Source organism: Leucoraja erinacea, chromosome 28, assembly GCF_028641065.1.
Source record: "Leucoraja erinacea ecotype New England chromosome 28, Leri_hhj_1, whole genome shotgun sequence".
NCBI lineage: Eukaryota > Metazoa > Chordata > Chondrichthyes > Rajiformes > Rajidae > Leucoraja > Leucoraja erinaceus.
The window spans coordinates 27,537,509-27,563,046 of NC_073404.1; the positions used below are offsets into that span (position 1 = coordinate 27,537,509).

The 25,538-nt window shown below is 48.4% G+C and overlaps 1 protein-coding gene and 1 non-coding gene across 2 annotated transcripts in view; one reads left to right on the forward strand and one right to left on the reverse strand.

Annotated features, from left to right (window-relative positions):
* The window catches only part of rilp (Rab interacting lysosomal protein), a 41,821-nt gene that overhangs the window by 3,248 nt on the left and 13,035 nt on the right, over positions 1-25,538 (forward strand). The window contains exons 2-6 of the mRNA XM_055657426.1: positions 7,110-7,233; positions 8,922-9,043; positions 15,072-15,398; positions 21,088-21,167; positions 22,705-22,794. Of these exons, the coding sequence (XP_055513401.1) occupies positions 7,110-7,233; positions 8,922-9,043; positions 15,072-15,398; positions 21,088-21,167; positions 22,705-22,794 (743 nt within the window). The remainder of the gene's footprint in view (positions 1-7,109; positions 7,234-8,921; positions 9,044-15,071; positions 15,399-21,087; positions 21,168-22,704; positions 22,795-25,538) is intronic.
* On the reverse strand, positions 632-705 carry trnat-agu (transfer RNA threonine (anticodon AGU)). The gene has a single exon. It is a non-coding gene; the product is annotated as a tRNA-Thr (tRNA).

Here is a 25,538-nt window from a genome sequence, read left to right on the forward strand (position 1 = left end):
TCGGGCACATAGTGGACCAATGGGCCTGTTCCGGCGCTGGCCTGTTCTATCTTTGGCATTCCGAATTACATAAAAGGGAAATACCAAACCAAAACAAGAAGTGGGGAAGTAATTGGATCAAATTTTGCCATTGCAACTATTCACAAATCCTGTCACAAGGAAGTCACAATTTCAGTTCCAACGTAGATTTTACTGCATGAGAAAAAATTCTCAGTTAAGCAGCATCTAATCACGCGCATGTTATTTGTGCAAACGGATTATTAGGAAGCATTAAGCGATTTTTAACAAACCATGTGCTTTCAATGGGAAAATAGTTTCTGTTGTAGAACAGCCATTTTTGAGGAGGCTCGAGAGGTTTACTTTAGAGATACAGCGCGGGAACAGGCCCTTCGGCCCACGAGTCTGCAACAACCAACGATCCCCGCACGTTAACACACGTTTGGGGCACGTTAACACACACTAGGGACAATTTTCCACTTGAGTGTGGGAGAAAAACCGGAGAAACCCACGCAGGTCATGGGGAGAACGCACGATCTCCGTACTGACAGCACCCGGAGTCTGGATCGAACCCTGGTCTCTGGCGCTGTAAGGCAGCAACTCTACCACTGCACCACCCTGGTGCCCCAAAATTAGGCACCGCTGAGATTCGAACTCAGGATCTCCTGTTTACTAGACAGGCGCTTTAACCAACTAAGCCACGGCACCGGCTTAATTGTTGACTAACATGATACAACTTGCACTTGTTACAAATACATCCCCAAATGTCGACACCTTGGCACGATACATATTCCTTCCTTTTATTCTCACTTGTCAGCAACCTAATATATATTTCCCATACAAATTGTTTTTTTCCAACCATTCTCTTAGGGCTAACGGAATCAAAGGATATGGGGAGGAAAGCCGGAACGGGTTACTGGTTTTGGGTGATCAGCCATGATCATATTGAATGGCGGTGCTGGCTCAAAGGGCCAAACGGCCTGCTCCTGCACCTGTTTTCTATGTTTATTATTAAATTTGGGTGGCGCAGCTGGTAGAGCTACTGCCTCTCCACGTCAGAGACCCAGGTTCGATCCTGACCTCGGCTGCTGTCAGTGTGGAATTCTCCCTGCCACCGCATGGGTTTCCTCCGGGTGCTCCGGTTTTCTCCCACATTCCAAAGGCGTGGCTTTGCTTATTCCTAAACCCACGTGGTCTGGTCGCAGGTTAGCGGTAAGTCGGTGGGGGGGCGCTGCGACCCGGCTGCCCTGCCAGCAGCGTGTTAGTTTTTTCCACTTTTTTTGTTTTTTTAGTGTGTCTTTTTAATGTTTCTCGGTGTGTCTTGTGTGAGGGGTGGTTTGGGAGGGTATGGGGAAACCGCTTTGGTTGCCTCCTCCACGAAGAGGCAACTTTTTCCATGTCACCTCCCTTGCGGCCTATCACAAAGGATTGGTGCGGCCTTTCCTGGAGACGCTCCCAGACCGTCAGCAGTGGTCGCAGCGTAGACTTTTTCATCGCGGAACGGGCAAGCCCTCGCCGCAAGGGAGCGCTCCGTTCGCTGGCCCACGGCAGCCTGGGCCCGCGGTCTGCGGAGCTTCCAGCTGGCGCAGCGTCCGGAGCCTGGGATCCCTCGTTGGGGACCCCGGAGGAGAAGAGCTCCGACCGCCGGCCCGCGGCCGACATCCTATTAGAAGCTGCGGACTCCGGTACTTCCAGCTGGTGCGGCGTCTGGAGCCTGGGATCCCTCGTTGGGGACCCCGGAGGAGAACCGACCTCTGGCCCGCGGCCTACTTCTAACCGCGGGCGCGGCGGGGACTTGCCTTCCGGAACGGGATCCCTCGCCGGGGATCCCTAGTGAAGAGCACCAACCGCCGGCCCTGCAGTCTGCGGTGCTTTTAACTGCGGCGCGGCGGGGACTTTAGATCTTCGACCGCCTACACCGCGGTTCAGGGCTTACCTTGTCTGCACATCTGACCGCGGCTGTGGAGGATTGTGGTCCCGACCACGGGGTAAAATGGAGGAGGACTGACTAAAGTTTGTGCCTTCCAAATTTTTATTGTGTATTGTGTGTTTTTTTTTAATTGTACCGCAGCTGGCAAATTCGTTTCACTGCACTTTGTTGTGCACGTGACGAATAAATGTGACTTGACTTGACTTGAAGTGGAGAGAGGGGTTGGGCAGGCTGGGACTTTATTCCTAGGAGTGCAGGAGGCTGAGGGGTGATCTTATTGAGGTGCATTAAAAATCATGATGGAAATAGATTGGGTAGATGGAAAGAGTATGGGGAATCTTTACAGAAGTTTCTGCTGAAAAATATCCAGGGCAAGGCCAGTGAGCATTTCCAGCAACAGGGCATCAATCTGCTGGAGGATCTGTGTGGGTTGAGCAGCGCGTGTGGGTGTGTGGTAAGGAATGGTTGGCGCAAGGTCTCGACCTGAAACGCCAACCATTCCTTTCCTCCCACAGATGCTGCTGCTCGAACCACTGGAGCTCCTCCAGCAGAGTGTTTGTCGCTGCTGACTCCAGCATCTGCAGTCTCTTGTGTCGAGTTGGGACCGCGGATTAAACAGCAGACTGCACACACGCTGGCTCCAGGCCGGCTAATGCTGTTGATTCAGCTTGGACTTTGAACTCTTGGCCCTCAGCCGTAACCGAACACAAAACACCCGTGGTAGCAAACGCAAGGAAAGAGGAAGACACAAAGCTTGCGACCGAAGGTCTCTCGGGTCATCAAAGTCCACGGATGAGTGGGATGGGATGGGAACCCATGACTGATGATGCAACCGTTTTAACGACTCCCATTTCCACATGAGTTTAGTCCAAAGATCCTAGAGCAAGCAAGATAGATCACTCGACTAATTAGACGTAGTACGGTCATGGGCAGATTCATGGGTAATTTTCGGCCCCATTTCTGTAACCGGCTTCCGTCTCCGCACCAAAGATCCCATAGCGGAGCAAAGATACTTCTGCGGAGACAGAAGATGGTTACGGAAACATCCTCGTAAAAATCAAAGTTATTTGGTAAAGATCTTCCCCTCATTTTCAGAATTTTAATTTATTAACACAAACTGTTTCCCCCCCCCCCCCCCCCCCCCCCCCGTTACAGTCCACGTTCCGCTCCATTGCCTACTACACGTCAGCCCATTGCATTTAGCAGGAGTGGTCTATCTTGCTCCGTTATAGGATCTTAGGTTTAGTCTACTGTAGTTTAGTTTGGAGCCCACAATGCACTGCATTCTATACACGCATTCAATGCAATGCAGTTACAATACAATTCAGACGACCACAGTGGGGTGGTGGTGGGGGGTGGTGGTGGGGGGGGGGGGGGGAGGATACCACTGAATCTGACACTATTTAGTATCCCTACATCAAGAATGTGTGACGGGTTTTTGCATTTTTTTTGATTTGTGCATATTTTTTTACGAGAAATGGAGTTTAGTTTGGAAAAATTATTTTACAACACACTGCCCAATAAAAGGTGTACTTGTGAACCTTAAACCTCTACCGTCTGAGATAGTGGAGGAGTCTGAGATAGTGGAGGAGGGGGGGGGGGGGGGAGGGGGGGGGGGGGGGGGGGGGGGGGGGGGGTGGGGGGGTGGGGGGGGGGGGGGGGGGGGGGGGGGGGGGGGTGGGGGGGGGGGGGGGGGGGGGGGGGGGGGGGGGGGGGGGAGAGAGGGGGAGGGGGGGGGGGGGGGGGGGGGGGAGGGAGAGGGGGGGAGGGGGGGGGGGGAGGGAGCGTGAAGAAAAACACATAAGATGAGCATCTCAGATACAGTAGAAGTGTACAGCAGTCGTACACTGAGCCAGTCTACAGTCGCCAGTTTGATGCCATTTTCAAGTCCCAGTTGTAAGTGTCAGGATCTTGATCTGACCATGTGGGCGTGACTCGAGAGCCTGAGCAACAAGGATAAGTTGGGCAGCCTGGGACTTTATTCCTTGGAGTGCAGAAGGAGGTGGGGGGGGTGATATTATGGCTGTGTGTCCATCAGATGGGGTAGATGCACAGAGTCCTTTACCCAGAGTAGGGGAATCGACAGACTATGCGTAAACATGGCTGGAAACTATTATCAATGTGCAGTCCTGTATGTGTCAATATTACCGTAGCAAGTGCAGCACTCTAATGCATTCACCAGAGCAGTGCAAGCCTCCTTTAGTTGACCTCTGGCTTTTTGTGATGTTCATGGTTGGGCATGTCAATGTTTATTTTAAGAGCCAGTAGTACTTATTTTAAGAGTACCACTCACTCACGTTCTTTTGGCGCATGTCTAGGTCCACTGGAAAGACATTTCCACTTGTGGTTTGACCGTTCTCCAGGTCAACTCAGTTTCCTTTGTCACGCCCTTCCTCCGCTTCCTGTCAGCCGCTTGCCTCGCCCTTTGGTAACCGACCGCAAGGGCCAAGGAGGTCTAGTTGGCACAGCACGCTTGAGAAAGTGCTTGTTTGTGGTTTATGGAACTTGTTCCAGAGACTAATCCCAGCAATTGGGCAGCACGGTGGCGCAGCGGTACAGCTGCTGCCTTGCGGCGCCAGAGACCCGGGTTCGATCCTGACCACGGGTGCTTGTCCCTGTGGAGATTGTACGTTCTCCCCGTAACCTGCGTGGGTTTTCTCCGAGATCTTCGGTCTCCTCCCACGCTCCAAAGACGCACAAGTTTGTAGGTTAATTGGCTTGGTATAAAGGTAAAATGTCCCCAGTGTGTGTAGGGCAGTGTTAGTGTGCGGGTGTCGGTGTGTGCCGAAGGGCCTCTTTCTCAACCAAACGAATCCAGCGTTCAGATCCCACTAATCCATTCGAGGCATGCTGTGATAACTAACTCGCATTTTCATGTCTGTACAAGTGTTCACATTTCTGGGTTGGGTAACAGGCATTGCAGTTTAGACCCGTGATGTTTGCTGATCTGCAGAGATCTTGTGCAAAGTTCCCACGAACTGAAGGAGCTTCCACTACAGGATAGCGCCCAAGCCAGGCCACCCTCCGCGTGCTGGTCCCATTATGGTCATGGCGGACGGTCTCCCTATGACCGCGTGGGTTTCCTCCGGGTGCTCCGGTTTCCTCGTCGCATGCCAAGGACTTTCTGTTTTTAGTTTTAGAGATACAGTGCGAAAAAACAGGCTCTTCAGCCCACCGAGCGCGCGCGCACACACACACACACACACACACACACACACACACACGGTGGTGGACGCCTGGAATGCGCTGGCAGGGAGGCAGATATGTAGGGGTGTCGAGAGGGAATGGAGTGATATGGATCACGCACGGGGCTGAAGGGATTAGTTTATCTTGGCATCATGTACGGCATGGACATTGTGGGCCGAAGGGCCTGTTGCTGTACTGGCCTATATCCTCTGTTAATTGGGGCACTGAGCTGTAGGAAGGTTTTGTGTCACATTAAATTGTGATTTTAAAAATCACATTAAACGCATTAAAATATACATTATCATATTAATATAAATGAATAATATAAATTATGCGCAAGGCAATTAATTTCTGAGGCAAGGTTCAAACAAACATGTTTCTGGTGCAGCCAGTCTATGTCTGAAGAAGGGTCTCGACCCGAAACGTCGCCCATTCCTTCTCTACAGAGATGCTGCCTCACCCACTGAGTTACTCCAGCATTTTGTGTCTACCTGCCAGTCTATGTACGTTGAGTTCTGTTGTCAGAGTCCCAGATCGGCATTCTGCGTGGCAATTATAAAGAGCATCTAACGAATGCTGCAAAACAGATTGCAACGTCTTTACCAGAAACGAAAGTGAATGCATACGCATTTTCTCCCTTTTGGAATTCCCCTGTGGCATTTCCACCCCCGCCCTTTGTACTGACTCTGTTTACATCAAGGTAGTGGCAGTGGGAGTGTGACTCCAGTTTAGTTTATTGTCACGTGAACCGAGGTGCAGTGAAAAGCTTTTGTTGCATGCTAACCAGGCAGCGGAAATACAATCCATGATTACAATCGAGCCGTCCACAGTGTAACCACCCCTCCTTCTCATGGCCGATCGTCGGTTCATGAGTTGGATGGGGTGCTGGACTTTGCGCGCGACATCACACGGCCCGGGCCAAAACTCCGCAGCTGGCCCGCCGGTTGGGCTTTGTGTGCAGTCCAGCACCCGAGTCAACTCGTCATTCACCCTGCCGCGGCCGAGTCGGTCAACAAATTGCCGTCGGAAATTTGTGCCTTATTGTCCCTTATTTAGGAGTGAAAAAGTTGGCCACCCTACCAGTGAGGTAGATGGTAGGTCACGACTGCTCTCTGGTTGTAGTAGGATGGTTCAGTTGTCTGGTAACAGCTGGGAAGAAACTGTCCCTAAATCTGGAGGTGTGCGTTTTCACACTTCTGTGCCTCTTGCCTGATGGGAGAAGAGGAGAAGAGGGAGTGACTAGGGTGCGACTTGATTATGTCATATCTGGAGAGATTCTTGATTTCCTGATTCCATCCACAAATGATAGCTGTCTTCCTGCATTGGGGGGGGGGGGGGGGGGGGGAAGAGAGAAAGGTGGAAAAGAGGACAATGTATAGCAGGTAAAATACGTGGGTGAGGGAGAGGGAGGTGGTTAGATAGGCAGCTGGTTGCAACAAATACCAGAGATAAAAACAGAAGGTGTGGGATTGAAGTGTTACAAATTGTGAAGCCGGAGGAAGGAATGCGGTGGTGGGGGAAGGGGAAGAGGGTAGAAATGGGTGGGAGTCCAGGTAGGGCACGGGGGGGGGGGGGGGGGGGGGGAGGGGGGGGTGGGGGAGGGGGGGAGGAAATGGGGGGGGGGGGGGGGGGGGGGGGGGGATGATTACCTAAAATGGGAGAATTCAATGTCCGTACTGCTGGTTGTAAGCTACCCAAGCGGAATATGAGGTGCTGTTCCCTAAGTTTGCGTGTGGCCACACTCTGGCAATGTAGAAGGCCCAGAGCAGAAAGATCAGTGTGGGAATGGGGAGGTAAAACGGTCGGCAACCAGCAGGCCTTGGCGGACCGGGCGCAAGTGTTCGGCGAAGCGGTCGCTGAGTCTATGCTGGGTCTCGACGATGTACAGGAGGCCACATCACGTACACCGGATGCTGGAGGTAGGTACTCATTAGCTTTGGAATATTCTTTCACCAGTGCAGCCTCCGCATTTCATTTTTCCTGGTGTGTGTTTCAGGATGTGGATCAGAAGATAAACTCTTGGCACAGCCGCATCCAGGAACTACAGGCACAAATATCGCAGCTCACTGGAGAAAACCAGCAGCTCGTTAACCAACTCGTTGAGATCCAGTCCCAGGAAGGTAAACGAGATTGTGTGGGAAGGAACTGCAGATGCTGGTCTACACTGTAAACAGACACAAAACATATAACGTTTTTAAGGGAGGCTAGATGCAGGAAAAATGTTCCCGAGCCAGGGGGTCACAGTTTAAGAATAAAGGGCAGGCCATTTAGAACTGACATGAAGAAAAACATATGAATGCAGCCTCACCCGCTGAGTTTCTCCAGCATTTTTGTCTACCTTTTAAGAAAACATTTTTCACCCAGAGTTGTGAATCTGTGGAATTCTCTGCCACAGAATGCAGTGGAGGCCAATTTACTGGATGTATTCAAGAGAGTTAGATTTAGCCCTTGGGGCTAACGGAATCAAGGATTATGGGGGGAAATCGGGAACAGGGTACTGATTCTGGATGATCAGCCATGATCATATTGAATGGCGGTGCTGGCTCGAAGGGAGGAATGGCCTACTCCTCCTGCACCTATTTTCTATGTTTCCAAAATGCTGGAGTAACTCAACGGGACAGGCAGCAACTCCTGATAGAAGGAATGGGTGATGTTTCAGGTCGAGACCCTTCTTCAGACTGTGTTTAAACTAGATTACTTGTTACGCTAAGTTCAGGATGTAGAGAGGATGTTTTCCCTAGAGGGAGAGTCCAGGACCAGAGGCCACGGCCTCAGAATAAAAGGATGTTCATTTTGGAGGAGATAAGGAGGAATTTTTTTCGACACAGGGTGGTGAATCTGTGGAATTCTTTGCCACAGAAGGCTGTCAAGGCCAAGTCAGTGGATATATTTAAGGCAAGAGATAGATAGATTCTTGATTAGTACGGGTGTTGGGGGTTATGGGGAGAAGGCAGGAGAATGGGGTTGTGAGGGAGAGATGGATCAGCCATGATTGAATGGCGGAGTAGACTTGATGGGCCGAATGGCCTAATTCTGCTCCTATCACTTATGATCTTATGAACTCCTTTATCCAAAATATGTTCAAATCTCTCCCTCCATTAGCATTATTAGATGAGTGACAGTGGCTGTTTAGTTTCTGTTTTGGAGATAAACGTGGAAAAGGGCCCTTCATCCCACTTTGCCAACCAGCGATCACCCATTCGCACCAGCTCTACATTGTCTCACTCTTTCATCCACTCCCTACACACGAGAGGCAATTTTCAGAGGCTAATTAACCTCCAAACCCACACAGAGGGTATTGAGTGGGTGGCGACCGGAGCACCCGAAGGAAATCCACGCGGTCACGGTGAGAACGTGCAAACTCCACACAGTCAGCACCCGAGGTCAGGATCAAAACCGGATCTCTGGCGCTGTGAGGCAGTGGCTCTATCGTGGCGCAGCACTGTGTGGCCCAAGTCCCTGCTTTTGTTCTTCAAGTCTGAAGAAGGGTTCCAACCCAAAACTTCACTGATTCCTTGCATCCAAGCGATGCTGCTTGACCTGCTGAGTTACTCCAGTATTTTGTGTCTCATCTTCTGTTCTCTTGTCAACAAGGCTGTCAGTCTCCATTACCAGCTCAGAATGGGGCATCTTCTAAAATGTGTTTTGGAAGTTTTGGTGCACCACACCCATTGTTGGGGATTTAACAAGTGCTGCCAGGGTTTAATGTGGGGCAGATAGAATTGACTACATTGATGTTTAAGAAGGAACTGCAGATGCTTGATGTTTCTTTACCAGCTAGTCTCTTACATTGATGTTTCTTTACCAGCAAATCTCTCTAAGAAGGAACGGGAAGTCATGCTGAAACTAAAAGAAGTGGTGGATCTTCAAAGGGATGAAATTCGAGCGAAAGGTCATGAAATCTACTGCAAAAACGAGGATGTCGATGCGGTAGGTTTTTGCTGTCTGTCGATACTATTTTTATTTTGTCTTTTGCAATTCACTGATTATAAAGAGTTGCAAAATGCTTTGGTCTGTCTCTTCTCCAGCTTCCCCTGTGAAGTCTGCATTCTGCAGAGTTTAATTTAGTTTTATGAGCTTAGAGATACAGTGCGGAAACAGGCCTTTCGGCCCACCAGGTCCGCGCTGACCAGCGATCCCCGCACATTAACACCATCCTACACCCACTGGGGACAATTTACATTTATACTAAGCTGATTAACCTGCAAACCTGTACGTCTTTGGAGTGTGGGAGGAAACTGAAGATCTCGGAGAAAACCCATGCAGGTGTGGGGAGAACGCACAAACTCCGTACCGACAGCACCAGTAGTCGGGATCGAACTCGGGTCTCCGGCGGTGCCGTCATTGTAAGGCAGCAACTCTACCGCTGCGCCACCGTGACCGACCGAGAGCTTAAAGACTAATGGCCTTGCTGACAGCAATCACGTCCCAAAACATAGTCTTTAGAGATACAGCGCGGGAACAGGCCCTTTGGCCCACTGAGTCCGCACCGACCAGCGATCATCCCTGCACACTGGCACTATCCTGCACACACACTAGGGAAAATTTACAGTTATACCAAGCTGATTAACCTGTAAACCTGTACATCTTTGGAGTGTGGGAGGAAACCTGAGTTCCCGGAGAAAACCCACGCAGGTCACGGGGAGAATGTACAAACTCCTTACTGACAGCACCCATAGTCAGGATTGAACCCAGGTCTCTGGCACTGTGAGGCAGCAACTCTACCACTGCGCCACCATGCCACCATTATCTTATGTCTTTTGCAATTCTCTAATAGTAAAGATTCGCAAAATACTTCAGTTCATCTCTTCTCCAGCTTCCCGTCTGTGTCGAGTGTCCACTCTACAGAGCTTAAAAGCTGCCTTACTGACAGCAATCGCGTCCCAAAACATAGTCGCCTCTGTTAAAAACGCAAAGTGTTGGAGGAACTCAGCAGGTCAGGCAGCATCGCTGGAGGGAGACACAAAGTGCAAGAGGAACTCGGCATCTCTGGAGAAAAAGGCTGGGTGACGTTTCGGATCGGGACCCTTCTTCAGACTGAAAGTAAAGGAAGTGGGTGGGGTGGGGGGGGGGTGGTGGGGGTGGGTGAACTGGAGGTACACCCGTTGAGTTTCTCCAGCACTTTTGTCTACCTTCGATTTTCCAGCATCTGCAGTTCCTTCTTAAACAATAGACAAATATATTTCTGGAGGGGATGGAAAGATGATGCTTTTGGGACCCATCTTCAGACAAAGAGACTTTGGTAATTCAATAAGCAGAGCTATGTGACCACAGACTAACAAAGTTACAAGATTTTGATACAGTCTGACAAGGCCCAGTATTCTAAACTAATCAAAGTTGTGACAGATAATGGAATTACCACCCCATTAATTATGCTGGAAATCATTGTCGTTTAAAGTGAGTCAACAGAAGTAGTGCTCTGTCCCATCTCAGTTCTGAGTCTCTGACAGCGGGGAAACGTCGCCAGATACAGCGGGGAAACGGGGCCCTTTTTGATTTGCCAGGTCCACGGAAACCAGCAATCGCCGAACACTAGTTCAGTCCTGCACACTAGGGACAATTCACGGAAGCCAATTAACTTACAAACCTGCACGTCTTTGGAACGAGTGACCGGGGAAAATCCACGCAGGTCACGGGGAGAGCGTGCAAACCCCGTACAGACAGCACCCGTAGTCAGGATCGAACCCGGGTCTCTGCCGCTGTGAGGCTGCAACTCTCCTGCTGTGCCGCACAAAAGTTCATATGTGACGGGAGCAGAATTTGGGCCATTCGGCCCATCAAGTGTACTCTGCCATTCGATCATGGCTGATCTATCTCTCCCTCTCAACCCCATTCTCCTGCCTTCTCCTCATAACTCCTGAAAGCAAAACTTCTACTAACTCCTTTCAAACATCTCCTTGGCCTGCTCCTCTTTTACTACTCTCGTAAAGACTTCTTATTCCATTTCTTGACCAGCTCTCCCTCAGCTCGCCAAATATATTTTGTATAGAGTTGGTGATTTGCAGGTAGTAAACAAGACTGTGAGCACACTGTGTCTCCAGGCAGTAAGGAGCCTATAATTTTGATTTGATAAGTTGCTATATAGAGTAAACATCCCCAAACCGCAAATCTAATGCAACACTGGGATTATTTATATCCTTGGGTTCATGAAGTCACTTAGAATGAGCGATTTTCTTCACTAAAGCAACAGTTTATACAGATCAAGATTACTACATCATAAACCACAGTTTTGCTTTAGTTTCATAGTTGCCCAGCGTGGGAACGGCCCAACTTGCCCACACTAGTCCCACCAGCCTGCATTTGGCCCATATTCCACCAAGACTGTCCTGTCCATGTACCTGTCTAATTGCTTCTTAAACGTTGCAATAGTTGGGATAGTCCCAGACTCAACCACCACACTCTCTGTGGAGAAAGTTACCCCTTGGATTCCTATTTAATCTCCCCCCCCCCCCCACCCCTCACCTTAATCCTATGTCCTCTTATTCTGGATTCCCCTACTCTGTGAGTTTGCCTGATCTACTCCACGGATGATTTTATCCAGCTCTATAAGAACATCCCTAAACTAGTTTTGGTTTTAGTTTATTGTCATGAGGCACAGTGAAAAGCTTTGATTGCATGCTAACCAGTCAGCAGAAAGACAATACACAATTACAATCGAGTCATCCACATCTGGCCCTGTCGTCGTTGCTAACCCTCGAGATCGAGGATGGTCTACGTTCCGTTGTTTTTATGGACTCTCAGGTGGCTTATGAGTCCAATCCTGGCTTTGAAAATACTTCAGCATTCAGGACAGGTAATTCCAGACGGCAGGTCGGGCTTTGGTTATTGCTGCCTCTCTTTCCGTTTTCTTCTCTTCTTCAAATTCTGCGCATCTCTTGGCTTCGATTCTTGGATGATGGTTCGCCAGAGTTTCTTGTCCTTGGCATTGGTTTCCCAATCATCGATGTCGATCTCACAATTCTTCATGCTGGCTTTTAAGGTGTCATTTTGAATCTCTTTGTTTGTTTGCCTTCTTTAAGCTGGGAGTAGAAGGTTTGCTTTGGTAGACGCTCGTCTTCAATCCGAACAACATGACCGACCCATCTTGGTTGGTTCTTGATGACGACGGCTTCGATGCTAGACAATGACATTTTGTAGAATGAGGGGGGTATTATTGAAACCTACTGAATAATGAAAGGCCCTGTATAGAGTGGATGTGGAGAGGATGTTTCCTGTAGTGGGAGAGGCTAGGACCAGAGGGCATGTCCTCAGAATAAGATGAAGATAGAAACAAAGTACTGGAGTAACAACGGGTCAGGCAGCATCTCTGGAGAAAAAGTATGGGTGATGTTTTGAATCGGGACCCTTCTTCATCCGAATGGAGATGAGGAGGGATTTATTTGGCCTGAAGGTGGTGAATCTGAGTCGAGAGTGTTTTATTGTCATACGTCCCAGATAGAACAATGTTATTCTTACTTGCAATGTTCATTGCCACAGACAACTGTGGAGGCCAAGTCATTTAAGTATTTTTCAAGTGGAGCTTGATAGATGTGTAGGATCACCAAGTTTTCAATGATTTGCAGAGTCCAGTAGTCCCATTTAAAACTGTTTATTCAGGCAGAGTAGTTATATGGCATCAGACGAGGCGCTGTCTGTACGAGTTTGTACGCTCTCCTCGGTGCGAGTCAAAGTATAGAAGTGAGATCGACCGATTGACCAAATGGTGCCAGCACAATAACCTGGCTGTCAATACCAGCAAAACCAAGGAACTGATTGTGGACTTTGGAAGGGGTAGGATGGGGACCCACCGTCCTGTTTATATCAATGGTGGAAAGAGTCAAGAACTTCAAATTGCTGGGCGTGCATATTTCCGAAGATCTCTCCTGGTCCCAGAACACTGATGCAATTATAAAGAAAACACATCAGCGCCTCTGCTTCATGAGAAGATTACGGAGAGTCGATATGTCAAGGAGGACTCTCTCGAACTTCTACAGGTGCACAGTAGAGAGCATGCTGACCGGTTGCATTGTGGCTTGGTTCGGCAACTTGAGCGTCCAGGAGCGGAAAAGACTGCAAAAAGTTGTAAACACTGCCCAGCCCATCATCGGCTCTGACCTCCCTACCATCGAGGGGATCTATCGCAATCGCTGCTTCAAAAGGCTGCCCATATTATCAAGGACCCACACCATCCTGGCCACACACTCATCTTCGCTGCCTTCAGGTAGAAGGTACAGGAGCCTGAAATCTGCAACATCCAGGTACAGGAACAGCTTCTTCCCCACAGCCATCAGACCATTAAACACAACTTCAAACAAACTCTGAACTATAACATATCTGTTTATTTATTTATGTGTGTGTGTGTGTGTGTATATATATATGTATATGCCTAAGGGGCGGCACGGTGGCGCAGCGATAGAGCTACTGCCCTCCAACGCCAGACCCAGGTTCGATCCTGACTACAGGTGCTGTCTGTACGAGTTTGTACGTTCTCCCCGTGACCTGCATGGGTTTCCTCCGAGATCTTCAGTTTCCTCCCACACTCCGAAGATGTGCAGGTCTGTAGGTTAATTGGCTTGTACATTAAAAATGCAAAATTGTCCCTTGTGTGAGTGTGTGTGTGTAGGGTGGTGTTAATGTGCGGGGATCACTGGTCGGTGTGGAATCGTTGGGCACTAGGCTTGTTTCTGCGCTGTATCTCTAAAGTAAACTAAACTGAAATAACTAAAAGACAATGGACATTCAACTAACAACTTTCACACAGAACACACACTGCTGGAAAACAGGCATCCTTATCTATATAGGGTGACCAGGATGTATGTCGCACCTTTGTAGAATTGAAAGGGATTATTTATCACAGTACTGTCTGGGTTCTTATCAGTTGTAATTTGGAGATCACATACTGTTCTTTGTCACTGTTTAGCAGATCCGTTCTCAGGCAGTTTTCCGCTTTTTAAATAAACTAATCCCATCAATACTAGACTAACCCCATCAATTGTTTGTCTACGGCTGCTGTCTGTACAGAGTTTGTGACGGCATGGGTTTTCTCTGGGTGCTCCTGGTTGCTTCCCACACTTCAAAGGCGTACAGGCCTGTGGGTTGATTGGCTTCAATAAAAATTGTAAATTTCCCCTAGTGTAGGATAGCAGTAGTGTATGGGGTGACTCCGACATTAAAATGCTGGAAAGAACTCTTACCCCAGTGCTATACGAGATGGATATATAGAAACATAGAAAATAGGTGCAGGAGGAGGCCATTCGGCCCTTCCAGCCAGCAACGCCACTCAATATGATCATGGCTGATAATCCTGCATTCCTACCTTCTCCCCATATCTCTTGATTCCGTTAGCCCTAACAGCTAAATCTAACTCTCTCTTGAAAACATCCAGTGAAATGGCCTCCTCTATTCTTGCAGAAACAAGGAACTGCAGATTCTGGTTTGGAAAAACAAAAAACGGGGCAAAGTGCTGGAGTAACTCAGAAGATCAGGCAGCATCCCTGGGGAACACAGATAGGTGGCATTTCGGGTCGAGACCCATCTAGAGACCTGACCTGAAACGCCACCTATCGACGTTCCCCAGGGATGTTGCCTGACCTGCTGAGTTACTCCAGCACTTTGTGTCTTTCTTTTGGCCTCCATCCTTGCAGTGTTGTGAACCTGGTTCATGCAGTTTTGTTCTTGGTTTCACTGATCTGTGTGGAGGAATGACGCCCCCCCACCTCCCCACATTGTTGTTCCACCACAGAGATAAACAGTGGGTTTAAACCGCTGGTTCACATCCTCCAACCATGGGCCAGTTTTTAGGCCACAAAGGATTTGAAAGTGAGGGTCTAAAGATACTGCCTGTCCGGCTGAGTTACCCCAGCATCTGGTGTCTTTCTTTCTTTTTTCATTTTTAATCCATTAACTCTCGAAGCCTCATCGAGGGTAAAGCAAGTGGCGACGTGTGGACCTGACCTGCACGCTCTTGTTTTTCCTTCAGCTACAGGAGCAGCTCGATCGGGTTCTGAAGGTCAACAATGACCTCCGGCACAAAACCAACATCGTTCAAAGCCAGCTGAAGAAGGTGCTGGAGAAGAAGGCTGAGCTGGAGGTGACGGTGCAGGAGAAGGACAAGGAATTAGACCGGCTGCAGTCCCACCTGGCCCAGGTCAACAAGGACATCCGCAACGACAAAAAGGTATTCCACTTCCTTCGGTCGCGCTTCCCTAAACCTCCGCCCGTTATTGTGGGCGAGAGGCGTGGAAATCAAGGACCAGTCTCACCCAGGCCACTCCCTCTTCTCCCCTCTCCCATTGGGCAAAAACGTACAGAAGTGTGAAAACGCACACCTCCAGATTCAGGGACAGTTTCTTCCCAGCTGTTAACAGGCCCTTTGGTCCACTGAGTCCACACCGACTGGCGATCACCCGTTCACACTAGTTCTGGCCTGCACCCCAGGGACACTTTATGGAAACCAATTAATCCCACCTGCCTGCGTTTGGCCCACATCCCTCTAAACCCTCTCCTGTCCGCAAGAAATTGCAGCGAATTGTGGACGCAGCCCAGACCATCACACAAACCAACCTCCCTTCCATTTACACCTCGCGCTGCCTTGGCAAGGCCAGCAGCATAATCAAGGACCAGTCTCACCCTGACCACTCCCTCTTCTCCCCTCTCCCATTGGGCAAAAAGGTACAGAAGTGTGAAAACGCACGCCTTCAGAATCAGGGACAGTTTCTTCCCAGCCCTTATCAGGCAACTGAACCATCATGCCACAACCAGAGAGCAGTGCTGAACTACTATCTACCTCACTGGAGACCCTCGGACTATCTTTGATCAGACTTTATTACCTTTATCGTGTGCTGAAGTGTGTAGCATAGTGATAGTGTACGGGCTTTGCTGGTCGGCGTGGAATCGGTGGGCTGAAGGGCCTGTTTCCACGCTGTATCTCTAAACTGAACTGAGATTTAGGGAAAGTTTCTCTCCAGCTGCCATCAGGCAACTGAACCATCCAACCACCAACTAGAGAGCGGTGGTAGACAAAAGTGCTGGAGAAACTCAGCGGATGCAGCAGCATCTATGGAGCAAAGGAAATAGACAACGTTTCGGCCAGTCAATTGGCAACCCTTGAGTTTCGGCCAGAAACTTTGCCTATTTTCTTCGCTCCATAGATGCTGCTGCACCCACTGAGTTTCTCCAGCACTTTTGTTTACCTTCGATTTTCCGGCATCTGCAGTCCTTCTTAAACAATAGACAAATATATTTCTGGAGGGGATGGAAAGATGATGCTTTGCGACCCATCTTCAGACAAAGTGACTTTGCTAACTCAATAAGCAGAACTATGTAACCACAGACTAACAAAGTTACAAGATTTTGATACAGTCTGACAAGGCCCAGTATTATAAACTAATCATAGTTGGGACGGATAATGGAATTACCAGCCCATTAATTAGGCTGAAGAAGAGTTTCGGCCCAAAACGTTGCCTATTTCCTTCGCTCCATAGATGCTGCTGCACCCGCTGAGTTTCTCCAGCACTTTTGTCTACCTTCAATTTTCCAGCATCTGCAGTTCCTTCTTAAAAACTAGAGAGCAGTCCTGACCTCATTGGACACCCTCGGACTGGACTTTATCTGGGACTAAATGCTATTCCCTTTATCCTGTATCTGTACACTGTGGACGGATTGATTTTAATCGTGTACACTCTCCACTGACAGGGCATTACCCAACGTAAAAGCTTCTCACTGTACCTCAGTACACTTCTTAGATAGAACAGGTGTCATAGATTATGGGGAGAAGGTAGGGGAATGGGGTTGAGAGGGAAAGAAAGATCAGCCATGATTGAAGTCAGCCGAGCAGACTTGATGGGCCGAATGGCCTGATTCTACTCCTGTCACCTATGATCTTGGGGTCAGTCTGAAGTAGTCTCGACCGAAAACGTCACCTATTCCTTTTCTCCTGGGGTGCTGTCTGACCTGCTGAGTTACTCCAGCTTTTTGTGTCTGTCTTGATTTATCTTTAATCCATTATCTCTCTGGCTACCATGTCACGGGTTCTCCTTTAGGAAAGGCCACTTGGTAAATCAATAGCAGGGAAGTGGGCCAAGATATTCCTGCCCTCTCCTTCCGGCATATCAAAGTTCCAGAGTTCTAAATGGGGAGGGGGGCGGTGCTTCTTAACTTATGGAAGGAGGCAGACAAATGACTGTTCCTCTGCTGCCATCTCCCATCCCTTTTTTCTTTTTTTCTTTTTCTTTTTTTTTGTCCCCCCCTCCCCCTGTTCCCCCGGTGTTTAGTGGGTTTTGTGTTGCGTGTGTGGTTGTGTGTTTGTGGTTGTGTACGTTGTTCGCCCTTGTTGTTGGTGTTGTGTGGTTCGTGTTCCCGCCCCTGTTTGGTTGTCTCTGTTGATGGGGGTTTGTGTTGTGTGTTGTGCACTGTTTTGGTTGTGTGTCACTGTTCTCTTTTCGTTTTTCGACCGCTTTGTGTTTTTGGTGTTGTTTTTTGGTGTGGTCTCCCCCCCCGCCCCCTGTTCTGGTTTGTTGGTTGTTCGAGTTGTTTTTGGTTTTTTTGCGCTGTTTTTTTTTTTTTTGTGTTGGTTCTGTGGGCTTCTGTTTTTCGTTTTTGATTGTTTTGTGTGTGTGGTTTTGTTTGGTGGTTGGCCTGTTTCTGTTGTGTTGATTTTGTTGCGTGTGGTGTGTTTGTTTGTTGTTTTTGGATTTGGGCTTTGTGGGTGGTTTTTTTTTGGTTTGGTGTGTTTTTGTGTTCGTGTGTGTTTTGTGTTTGTTTTGTTTGTGTGTGTGTGTGCATTTATGTGTTTTGTGTGGTGGTTGGTTTGTGTTTGTGTGTCGTGTTTGTTTGTGTTTTGTGTTGTGTGTTTGTGTTGTTTGTTTGTTGTGTTTGTGTTGTCTTGTGTTTGTTGTGTTGTGCTTTTTTTTTTGTTTTGTGTTTTTGTTATTTGTGTTTTTGTGTTTTAGTTGTTTGTTTGTGTCGTGTTTTTTTTGTTTGTGTTTTGTGTCTGTGTGTTTCTGTGTGTGTGTTGTGTTGCCATGGGTGTTGTGTTTGATGTGTCGTGTGTGTTGGTTGATTGTGGGTTTTTTGACAACCCCATTATGAATGGCTCGAAGAGCCCAATGGGCTATGCACATATGGTTCTATTAGCTATTAGGGCTAACGGAATCAGCGATATGGGGGAGGGGGGGGGTAAAGCAGGAACAGGCTACTGATTTTGGATGATCATATCGAATGGCGGTGTTGGCTCGAAGGGCCGAACGGCCTACTGCACTTATTTTCTATGTTTCCATTACTTGAGTGGCAATGTCCAGATCAGCATGGAAGTACGTGCCACATGTGGACCCAAGGAGCTGCAGATGCTGGCTTACAAAAAAACCCACAAAGTGCAGGACTAATTCAACGGGTTAGTGAAAGGCCTGGATAGAGTGGATGTAGAGAGGATGTTTCCCCTAGTGGGAGAGTCCAGGACCAGAGGCCACGGCTTCAGAAAAAGATGTCCTTTGGAGGGATGAGGAGGAATTTTATTTAGTCAGGGTGGTGACTCTGTAGAATTCATGCACAGAAGTGTGGAGGACCAAGCCAATGTACTTTTTTTTAAGGCTGCGAGATGGATTCTGATTAGTTGGTTAGAGTGTGTGGTTGAGAGCGATCTCGATGGGCTGTTTTTTTCGGAATGGCCTAATTTGGTTCCAATCATTTAAGAAGGGCGGGCAGCATCCCAGGAGAAACATGGACAGGCGACGTTCTGGTAGTGAATTGACCTTCCCATTCTTCAAATTGAAGAAGGGTACCCAACCTGACGGGCCACCTGTCCAGTTCACCAGAGATGGTCCAGCACTTTGCTAGTAATTCCTTGACATTGTGTGGGACAGTGGACATTTGACATGAGTTTTTGAAGGTTGCTGGTAATAACATCAGTTCTTACCGAAAACGCCCACCCATTCCGTTCTCAAGAGATGAGTCCGTTTCACTGAGTTTATTTCCGCATTTTGATGATTAACCTCGATGATAATTTCTTGGAGGAACAGACCATTGTTTTCACAGGGTACGTACAAAAATTTTCCCCACGCAACCCCGTGCACAGCACTCTTGATCATCCCTTGCTTCCTCTCTCCAGCTCCGCCCCCATCCCAATGCTCCGACCTTCGAGTAAAGGTTATCATTGTACACCTCGTGTCACTTCTCCTGCTAACAAATGATATTTCAGTCTTCCTTGCCCTTCTTCCCATTTGATTTGTCTCGCTTTTTTTTTTATTTTTCCATGTCTCATCTCCCCGACTCTCAGACGGAAGGAGGGTCTCGATACGCAGAACAAGGTGACCCAGAGATGCTCCCCCGCACCCTGTGTCCTGCTAGGTCACCCCAGCATTGTATCTATCTACCGGCTCTGTTGTGTAGGTATGTGGGTTGCCGCGGCCGCTGCTTCATTGTTACCTGGACCTCGCCCCACCGCTCTTGTCTCTATGTGACCCCCAGCCCTGATCTTCTTTGAGCCCTTCCCCTGTTTTGTCACTTATATATGTTGGGTTTGTCACAAGCGGCGACGCGCCCCGAATATCAAACTATTCGGCAATTTTGTACAACACTCTTTGTCACCGACGTGAAAGACCAATCCCACAGCGCCTGTTCACCAAACAAGGAGCGCGTCCCGCTGTATTCTTCACCTTTTTTTACGACCGTAACGCGTGCTTTGAGGCCAATGTTCTTACCGGAGGATCGTGGCTTACTACAGAGGTGAGGACTGCCTGTGTTCGCACCCGCGCTTTTAATTTTTTGTACTTTAACCTTTTTCTGTCGCATATGGTTGTGAAACACAGCAGGTCCATACCGAACAGCGTAGTATCAATTATTGTTGCTATTCCATCAAATTACACCGTGTTTGAAGAAAGGACGGATTTGACTTGCAAGACTGTGAACAACTTCCAGGCCCCCTCCCCAGCAGCAATACCATTCCCCACAGCCATTGGCTACCCTACAAACAAACTCATACAATGTTTGAACAAACATAAAGAGTGAGTTTCTAGTGTCCCGCCTAGCCCCCCCCCCTTTGTGTGGATATTGGGGGCTTGGTATTCCGAGTGTGTTGGTGGATCGCTTGTCTCGGAACACGGTGTGTGAAGGGCCCGCTTGCAGTGTCGCTGTATCTCTAAAACGAAATTGAAAACAAAATGGGTGGTTATATAGGAAAACAGAGGGAGGAACAAGGGAAGAGGGCTCTTGGGTTAGGGCGGGAGGTGAGCGGGGAGGGGGGGGGAAGGGGACCCCCCCTCCCAGGTGGGTTTGGGGGTGAGAATCAGCCGAGACTGTGTGAGTAAGGTGGGGGTGGTTTGTGTAAGGGTTATAGAGGAGCCGCCCGCCGCACCATGGATATTTGGAAACATCAATACTGGTGTGTTTTTTACCGGGCAGCGAGGCTGAGGCGATGGTTTGCACGTTCCCAGAGCTGTGTGGTTTCACCGACGGAAAGTTCCCGAAACTTTCATTTAATGGAAGCAATCACGACACACAATAAATAAGCAACCCCACGGAAAAATCACAGGCCACCATGTGCAAAGTATGTGTGACTTACAGGAGTGGCGTTTGTATAGCATTCCTTTTTGTGTGGTTGCTTGTTTGAGTGGAGCTGCGGACGGCACCCCGTATCACATCGCTCTTTCACGACATCCGTAACCGTGGACAATTAAACTGAACTTCTTGAGTTGTCCTTCCACCCCCCCGATGTTTATTCACAGGGACGAATTTTTACATGGTGATGTGGGTGGGCACGTGTGTCTGTTCCTAATTACCCCCTATAGACAAATGCGTTGGTAGGGAGTCGACGGCCATATGGCCTTGTTGATGACGTGTATAATTTTAGCCTTTCCCCCTTGTGTATGTAGTCGCGTCTGTATCATCCAATGTCATTGTGCCCTTCTCTTTTGTGTGGGCTTTGACTCTGACCCATATCCTTGTATATATTAAGCGTGATGTTTAAGAGCTCCTGATCTGTAACTTCACTCTTTGAATAGGCCCCCACCGAGAATTGGACACGTGCCTTGCCTCTTTCTTTGAGCGCCTGTGACCTTTTCTATCAGATCACAACTCTCGGGTAAACACCAACTTTTGTGTAGTGATCTGTGCACTAATTTTTCTGTGTACGACCCTCCGTTGGCTACTATTACTCTAACATTTTTGGCTCCCGTTTTGGTTCTGGTATTCATTCCCAACATGGGAACATGTTTCTGTCTCTATGATGTTGTGTTTACAAACCTTTTCTTACCTATATTCTCTTGCACTGTTCACACAAGATCCCCTCTGATCTATTGACACCACATTGAGGATGGCTGTCCATTGTTCAGAGGTATTTTGTTTCCCCGACACGCGCGATATGTTGCAACCCCATCCGGGGAGGATCCTCTCACCGCCTGTGTACTTTTCCACTAACGCCTGCACTGTTTCGCCCTCTCAAGTAGTCATATGCTATAGCGTTTGTAGCGCCTCCTGAACCTTATTCCAGTTGCGGACCATTATATGCTCTACATTTTCCAATAGTCCAGGGTGTTGTCTTCATCCACTTTTCTCGGCCATGGTCTTTTCCTATATTATCACTATGCAAGAAGGAATCACTTCTTTGCTCCACCATCACTAACAATACTCTGCCGTCTGTATTCGACCACACCATTGTGAGACATCGAGCGACACTATCCGATCGACGTATTGCGAGGCCATCCTTTCTCGACCTGTAACTATCAACCCGTCTGTCTGAGATGGAACCCACCAATCATCCATCATTATGCTTGAACTGAGTCAGACCGCCATCTGGTGGATTGGTTGGGAAATGAGCAAACCTAAGAAGGGTCTCGACCCGAAACATCACCCATTCCTGCTCTCCAGAGATGCTGCCTCCCCCCCCCCCCCCCCCTGAGTTACTCCAGCATATTATGTCTATCTTCAGTTTAAACCAGCATCTGCAATTCCTTCTTCCACCAGCGCTTAATTATTGCGTCATAGTCCCACAGCGTGGACACAGGCCCTTTGACCCAACCTGCCCACACCAACCAACATGCCCCATCCACACTTGTCCCACCTGCCTGAATTTGGCCCAATTCCCTCTTAAATCCATCCTATCCATCTAAATGCCCCTTAAACTTTGCGATAGTCCCGGCCTCCTCCTCCTCTGGCAGCTCGTTCCATGGACCCGCCACCCTTTGTGTTTATATTTTTAAAAAAAAGATAAGTTGCTTATCGGGCTCCTATTAAATCTTTTCCTCTCATCTTAAACCTATGTCCTCTGGTTCTTGATTCCCCTACTGTAGAAACGGGCCCTTCGGCCGCGCTGACCGGTGATCGCCGTGCACTCTAGCACTATCCTACACACACTAGGGACAACTTATAATTTTTTTTTTTTTAACCAAAGCCAAAAACTACAATTAAACTGCATGTCTTTGGTGAAAACCCACGCAGTGGAGAACGTACAGACAGCACCCGTAGTCAGGATCTGGCTCTGTGAGGCAGCAACTCTACCGCTGCTCCACTGTGCCACCCCAATAATTTAATTTTTCCACTTAAACATAAGCTCTATTTCATTTTGCAATAGTTTTTTTTTAAGTTATTTTTCTAATAATGAAATCTTTGTTTCCATACAGCGATGAAGAAGATAAAGACACACTTCCTCTTCCCAGCTTTCCACAAGATGATATCGATTCCAAGCCGCCTGAGTCGAGAATCAAATCTTTGTGAGTTTTGAGCTTACTGGGGTGAATTCCTTTGTGTCTTTATCCTGGGTTTGCTGGTTGGCTGACTAGAATAACCTCAGAATTAAAGGGTGTTCCTTTAGGAAGGAGATGAGGAGGAATTTCTTTAGTCAGAGGGTGGTGAATCTGTGGAATTCATTGCCACAGAAGGCTGTGGAGGCCAAGTCAATGGACATTTTTATGGCAGAGATAGATAGATTCCCTATTGGGACGGGTGTCGACGTTTAAGGGGAGGAGGCAGGAGGATGGGGTTGAGAGGGAAAGATAGATCAGCCATGATTGAATGGCAGCGTAGACTTGATAGGCCGAATGGCCTAATTCTGCTCCTAGAATTTCTGAGGTGGGTATCGAAAAAGAATGAGATGCATTTTTCTGCGTGACTCTGGTTTATCATTCATGTCCCACTTACGCCAGCCGGTGTATTCTGGCAAATCCCTCATGACAGAGTATTTACAAATCGCTTGGGTTTATTTAGTTTAGAGATACAGCACGGAAACAGGCCCTTCGGCTCACTGGGTCTGCGCCGACCAGCGATCCCCACACATCAACACGATCCTACACACACTAGGGGCAATTTTTACATTTACAAAGCCAATTAACCTACAAACCTGCACGACTTTGGATTGTGGGAGGAAACCGAAGATCTCGGCGAAAACCCACGCAGGTCACGGGGCGAACATACAAACTCCATACAGACAGCACCCGTAGTCGGGATTGAACCCGGGTCTCCGGGGCTGCAGTAGCTGTGAGGCAGCGAATCTACTGCTGTACCACCGTGGCCGCAGCTTTCTTTAGACTGAAAGTAGAGGCGGCGGGGTGGAAATAAACTTGAGCCGAGAAAAGCCCAGAACAAATCGGGGCCAGCAACAGATGACTTCAGGAAGGGTGGAGCCCACAATGGCCCATTGTTGGCTGTGGATGGTGTGATAACAAGGACATGAACAGTGCAACTGGTAGGATGACGGAGGTGTGGGGTTGGGGGGACGGGGGGGGGGAGTGAGGGGTGCAGGTGGTACTTGCTTATGGAAAATCAACGTTCATACCGCCCAAACGAAATAATACGAGGTGATGTTTCTCCAATTTGCGTGTGGCCTCACTCGGACAATGGAGTGGGACAGTCCTTTGTTCTCAGAACAAGAATGCTTTCAATACTCGGCGACATTAATCCTGTTCGCCACATGTTGGCATCAACCATCCCTCCTGTTCCTACCCCTCCACCCCCACCCCTCCGAGATGGACGGCAAGCAGGCGACGAAGAAGGGATGAGTACTTTTTATCACATTGTCAGCATCTTTGTGACGACTCTTTTGTGTATTGTGTGGAACAAAGAATTTCCCTGCACCTAGCGAGGTACGTGACATTAAAGCATCATCACAATCACCATCCATGAGGGAAATCCAGGAATATTTTTATTTTTTGAGCTTGGAATTCTGCCACAATAGAGTAACTGTCCCCATTTTTAATCTATTTTTATTTTCTACAGTTGCATATTTGCTTTCCTGTTGACAAAATCGTATGTTTTCGCTTTTGTTACTAATGACGTGTTTCGAGATCAAGTCAGGAAACGTAGAAAATAGGTGCAGGAGTTGGCCATTCGCCCCTTCGAGCCAGCATCGCCATTCAATATGATCCTGGCTGATCATCCAAAATTAGTACACCGTTCCTGCTTTCTCCCCATATCCCTAGATTCCGTTAGCCCGAAGAGCTAAATCCAACTGTTGAAAACATCCAGTGAATTGGCTTCCACTGCCTTCTGTGGCACAGAATACGACAGATTCACAACTCTGGGTGAAAAGGTTTTTCCTCATCTCAGTGCTGAATGGCCTACCCCTTATTTTTAAACTGTGGCCCCCAGTTCTGGAAAAGGAGGGGGTGGCTGGAAGGAACCAGCGGGTCAGGCAAATGGACACGAGATTTTTTTTGGTTTGAGATCTTTCACCAGAGTAGACTGTGGAGTAGAAGGGATATGGACAGGATAGAGAGATGGGGCACGAGCTAGCAGGCGATAGAGAAATGTAACAAGGAGGAAATGCAGATACTGGTTTACAGTAAAGGACACAAATTACTGAAGTAACTCAGCAGACCATGGATCGGGCAGAGTCTCTTGCCCAGAGTCGGTGAATCGAGGACCAGAGGACATAAGTTCAAGGTGAAGGGGAAAAGATTTAATAGGAATCTGAAGGGTAACATTTCCACACAAAGGGTGTTGGGTGTATGGAACAAGCTGCCAGAGGAGGTAGTTGAGGCAGGGAATAGGCTGTTAGTGGATATTTATATGACAGAGAGATAGATTCTTGATTAGTACGGGTGCAGAGGTTATGGGGAGAAGGGGAGGAAAATAGCGTTAGGAGGGAGAGATAGATCAGTCAATGGTTGAATGGCGGAGTAGATGATGGGCCGAATGGCCTAATTCTGCTCCTAGTCCTTATGACCATCCCAACATTTAATAAACAGACAGATACATGGATAGGACAGGTTTGGAGGGATATGGACCAAACCGGGGCAGGTGGGACTAGTGTAGCTGGGACATGTTGGCCGGTGTGGGCAAGTTGGGCCGAGGGGCCCGTTTCCACACTGTATCACTTTATGACTCTAGGTGACGTTTCGGGTCGGGATCCTAGCAGGTGATCTGAAGGTCTCGACCCGAAATGTCACCCATTCCTTCTCTCCAGAGATGCTGCCTGTCCCGCTGAGTTACTCCTGCTTTTTCTGTCTTAACTATGGAG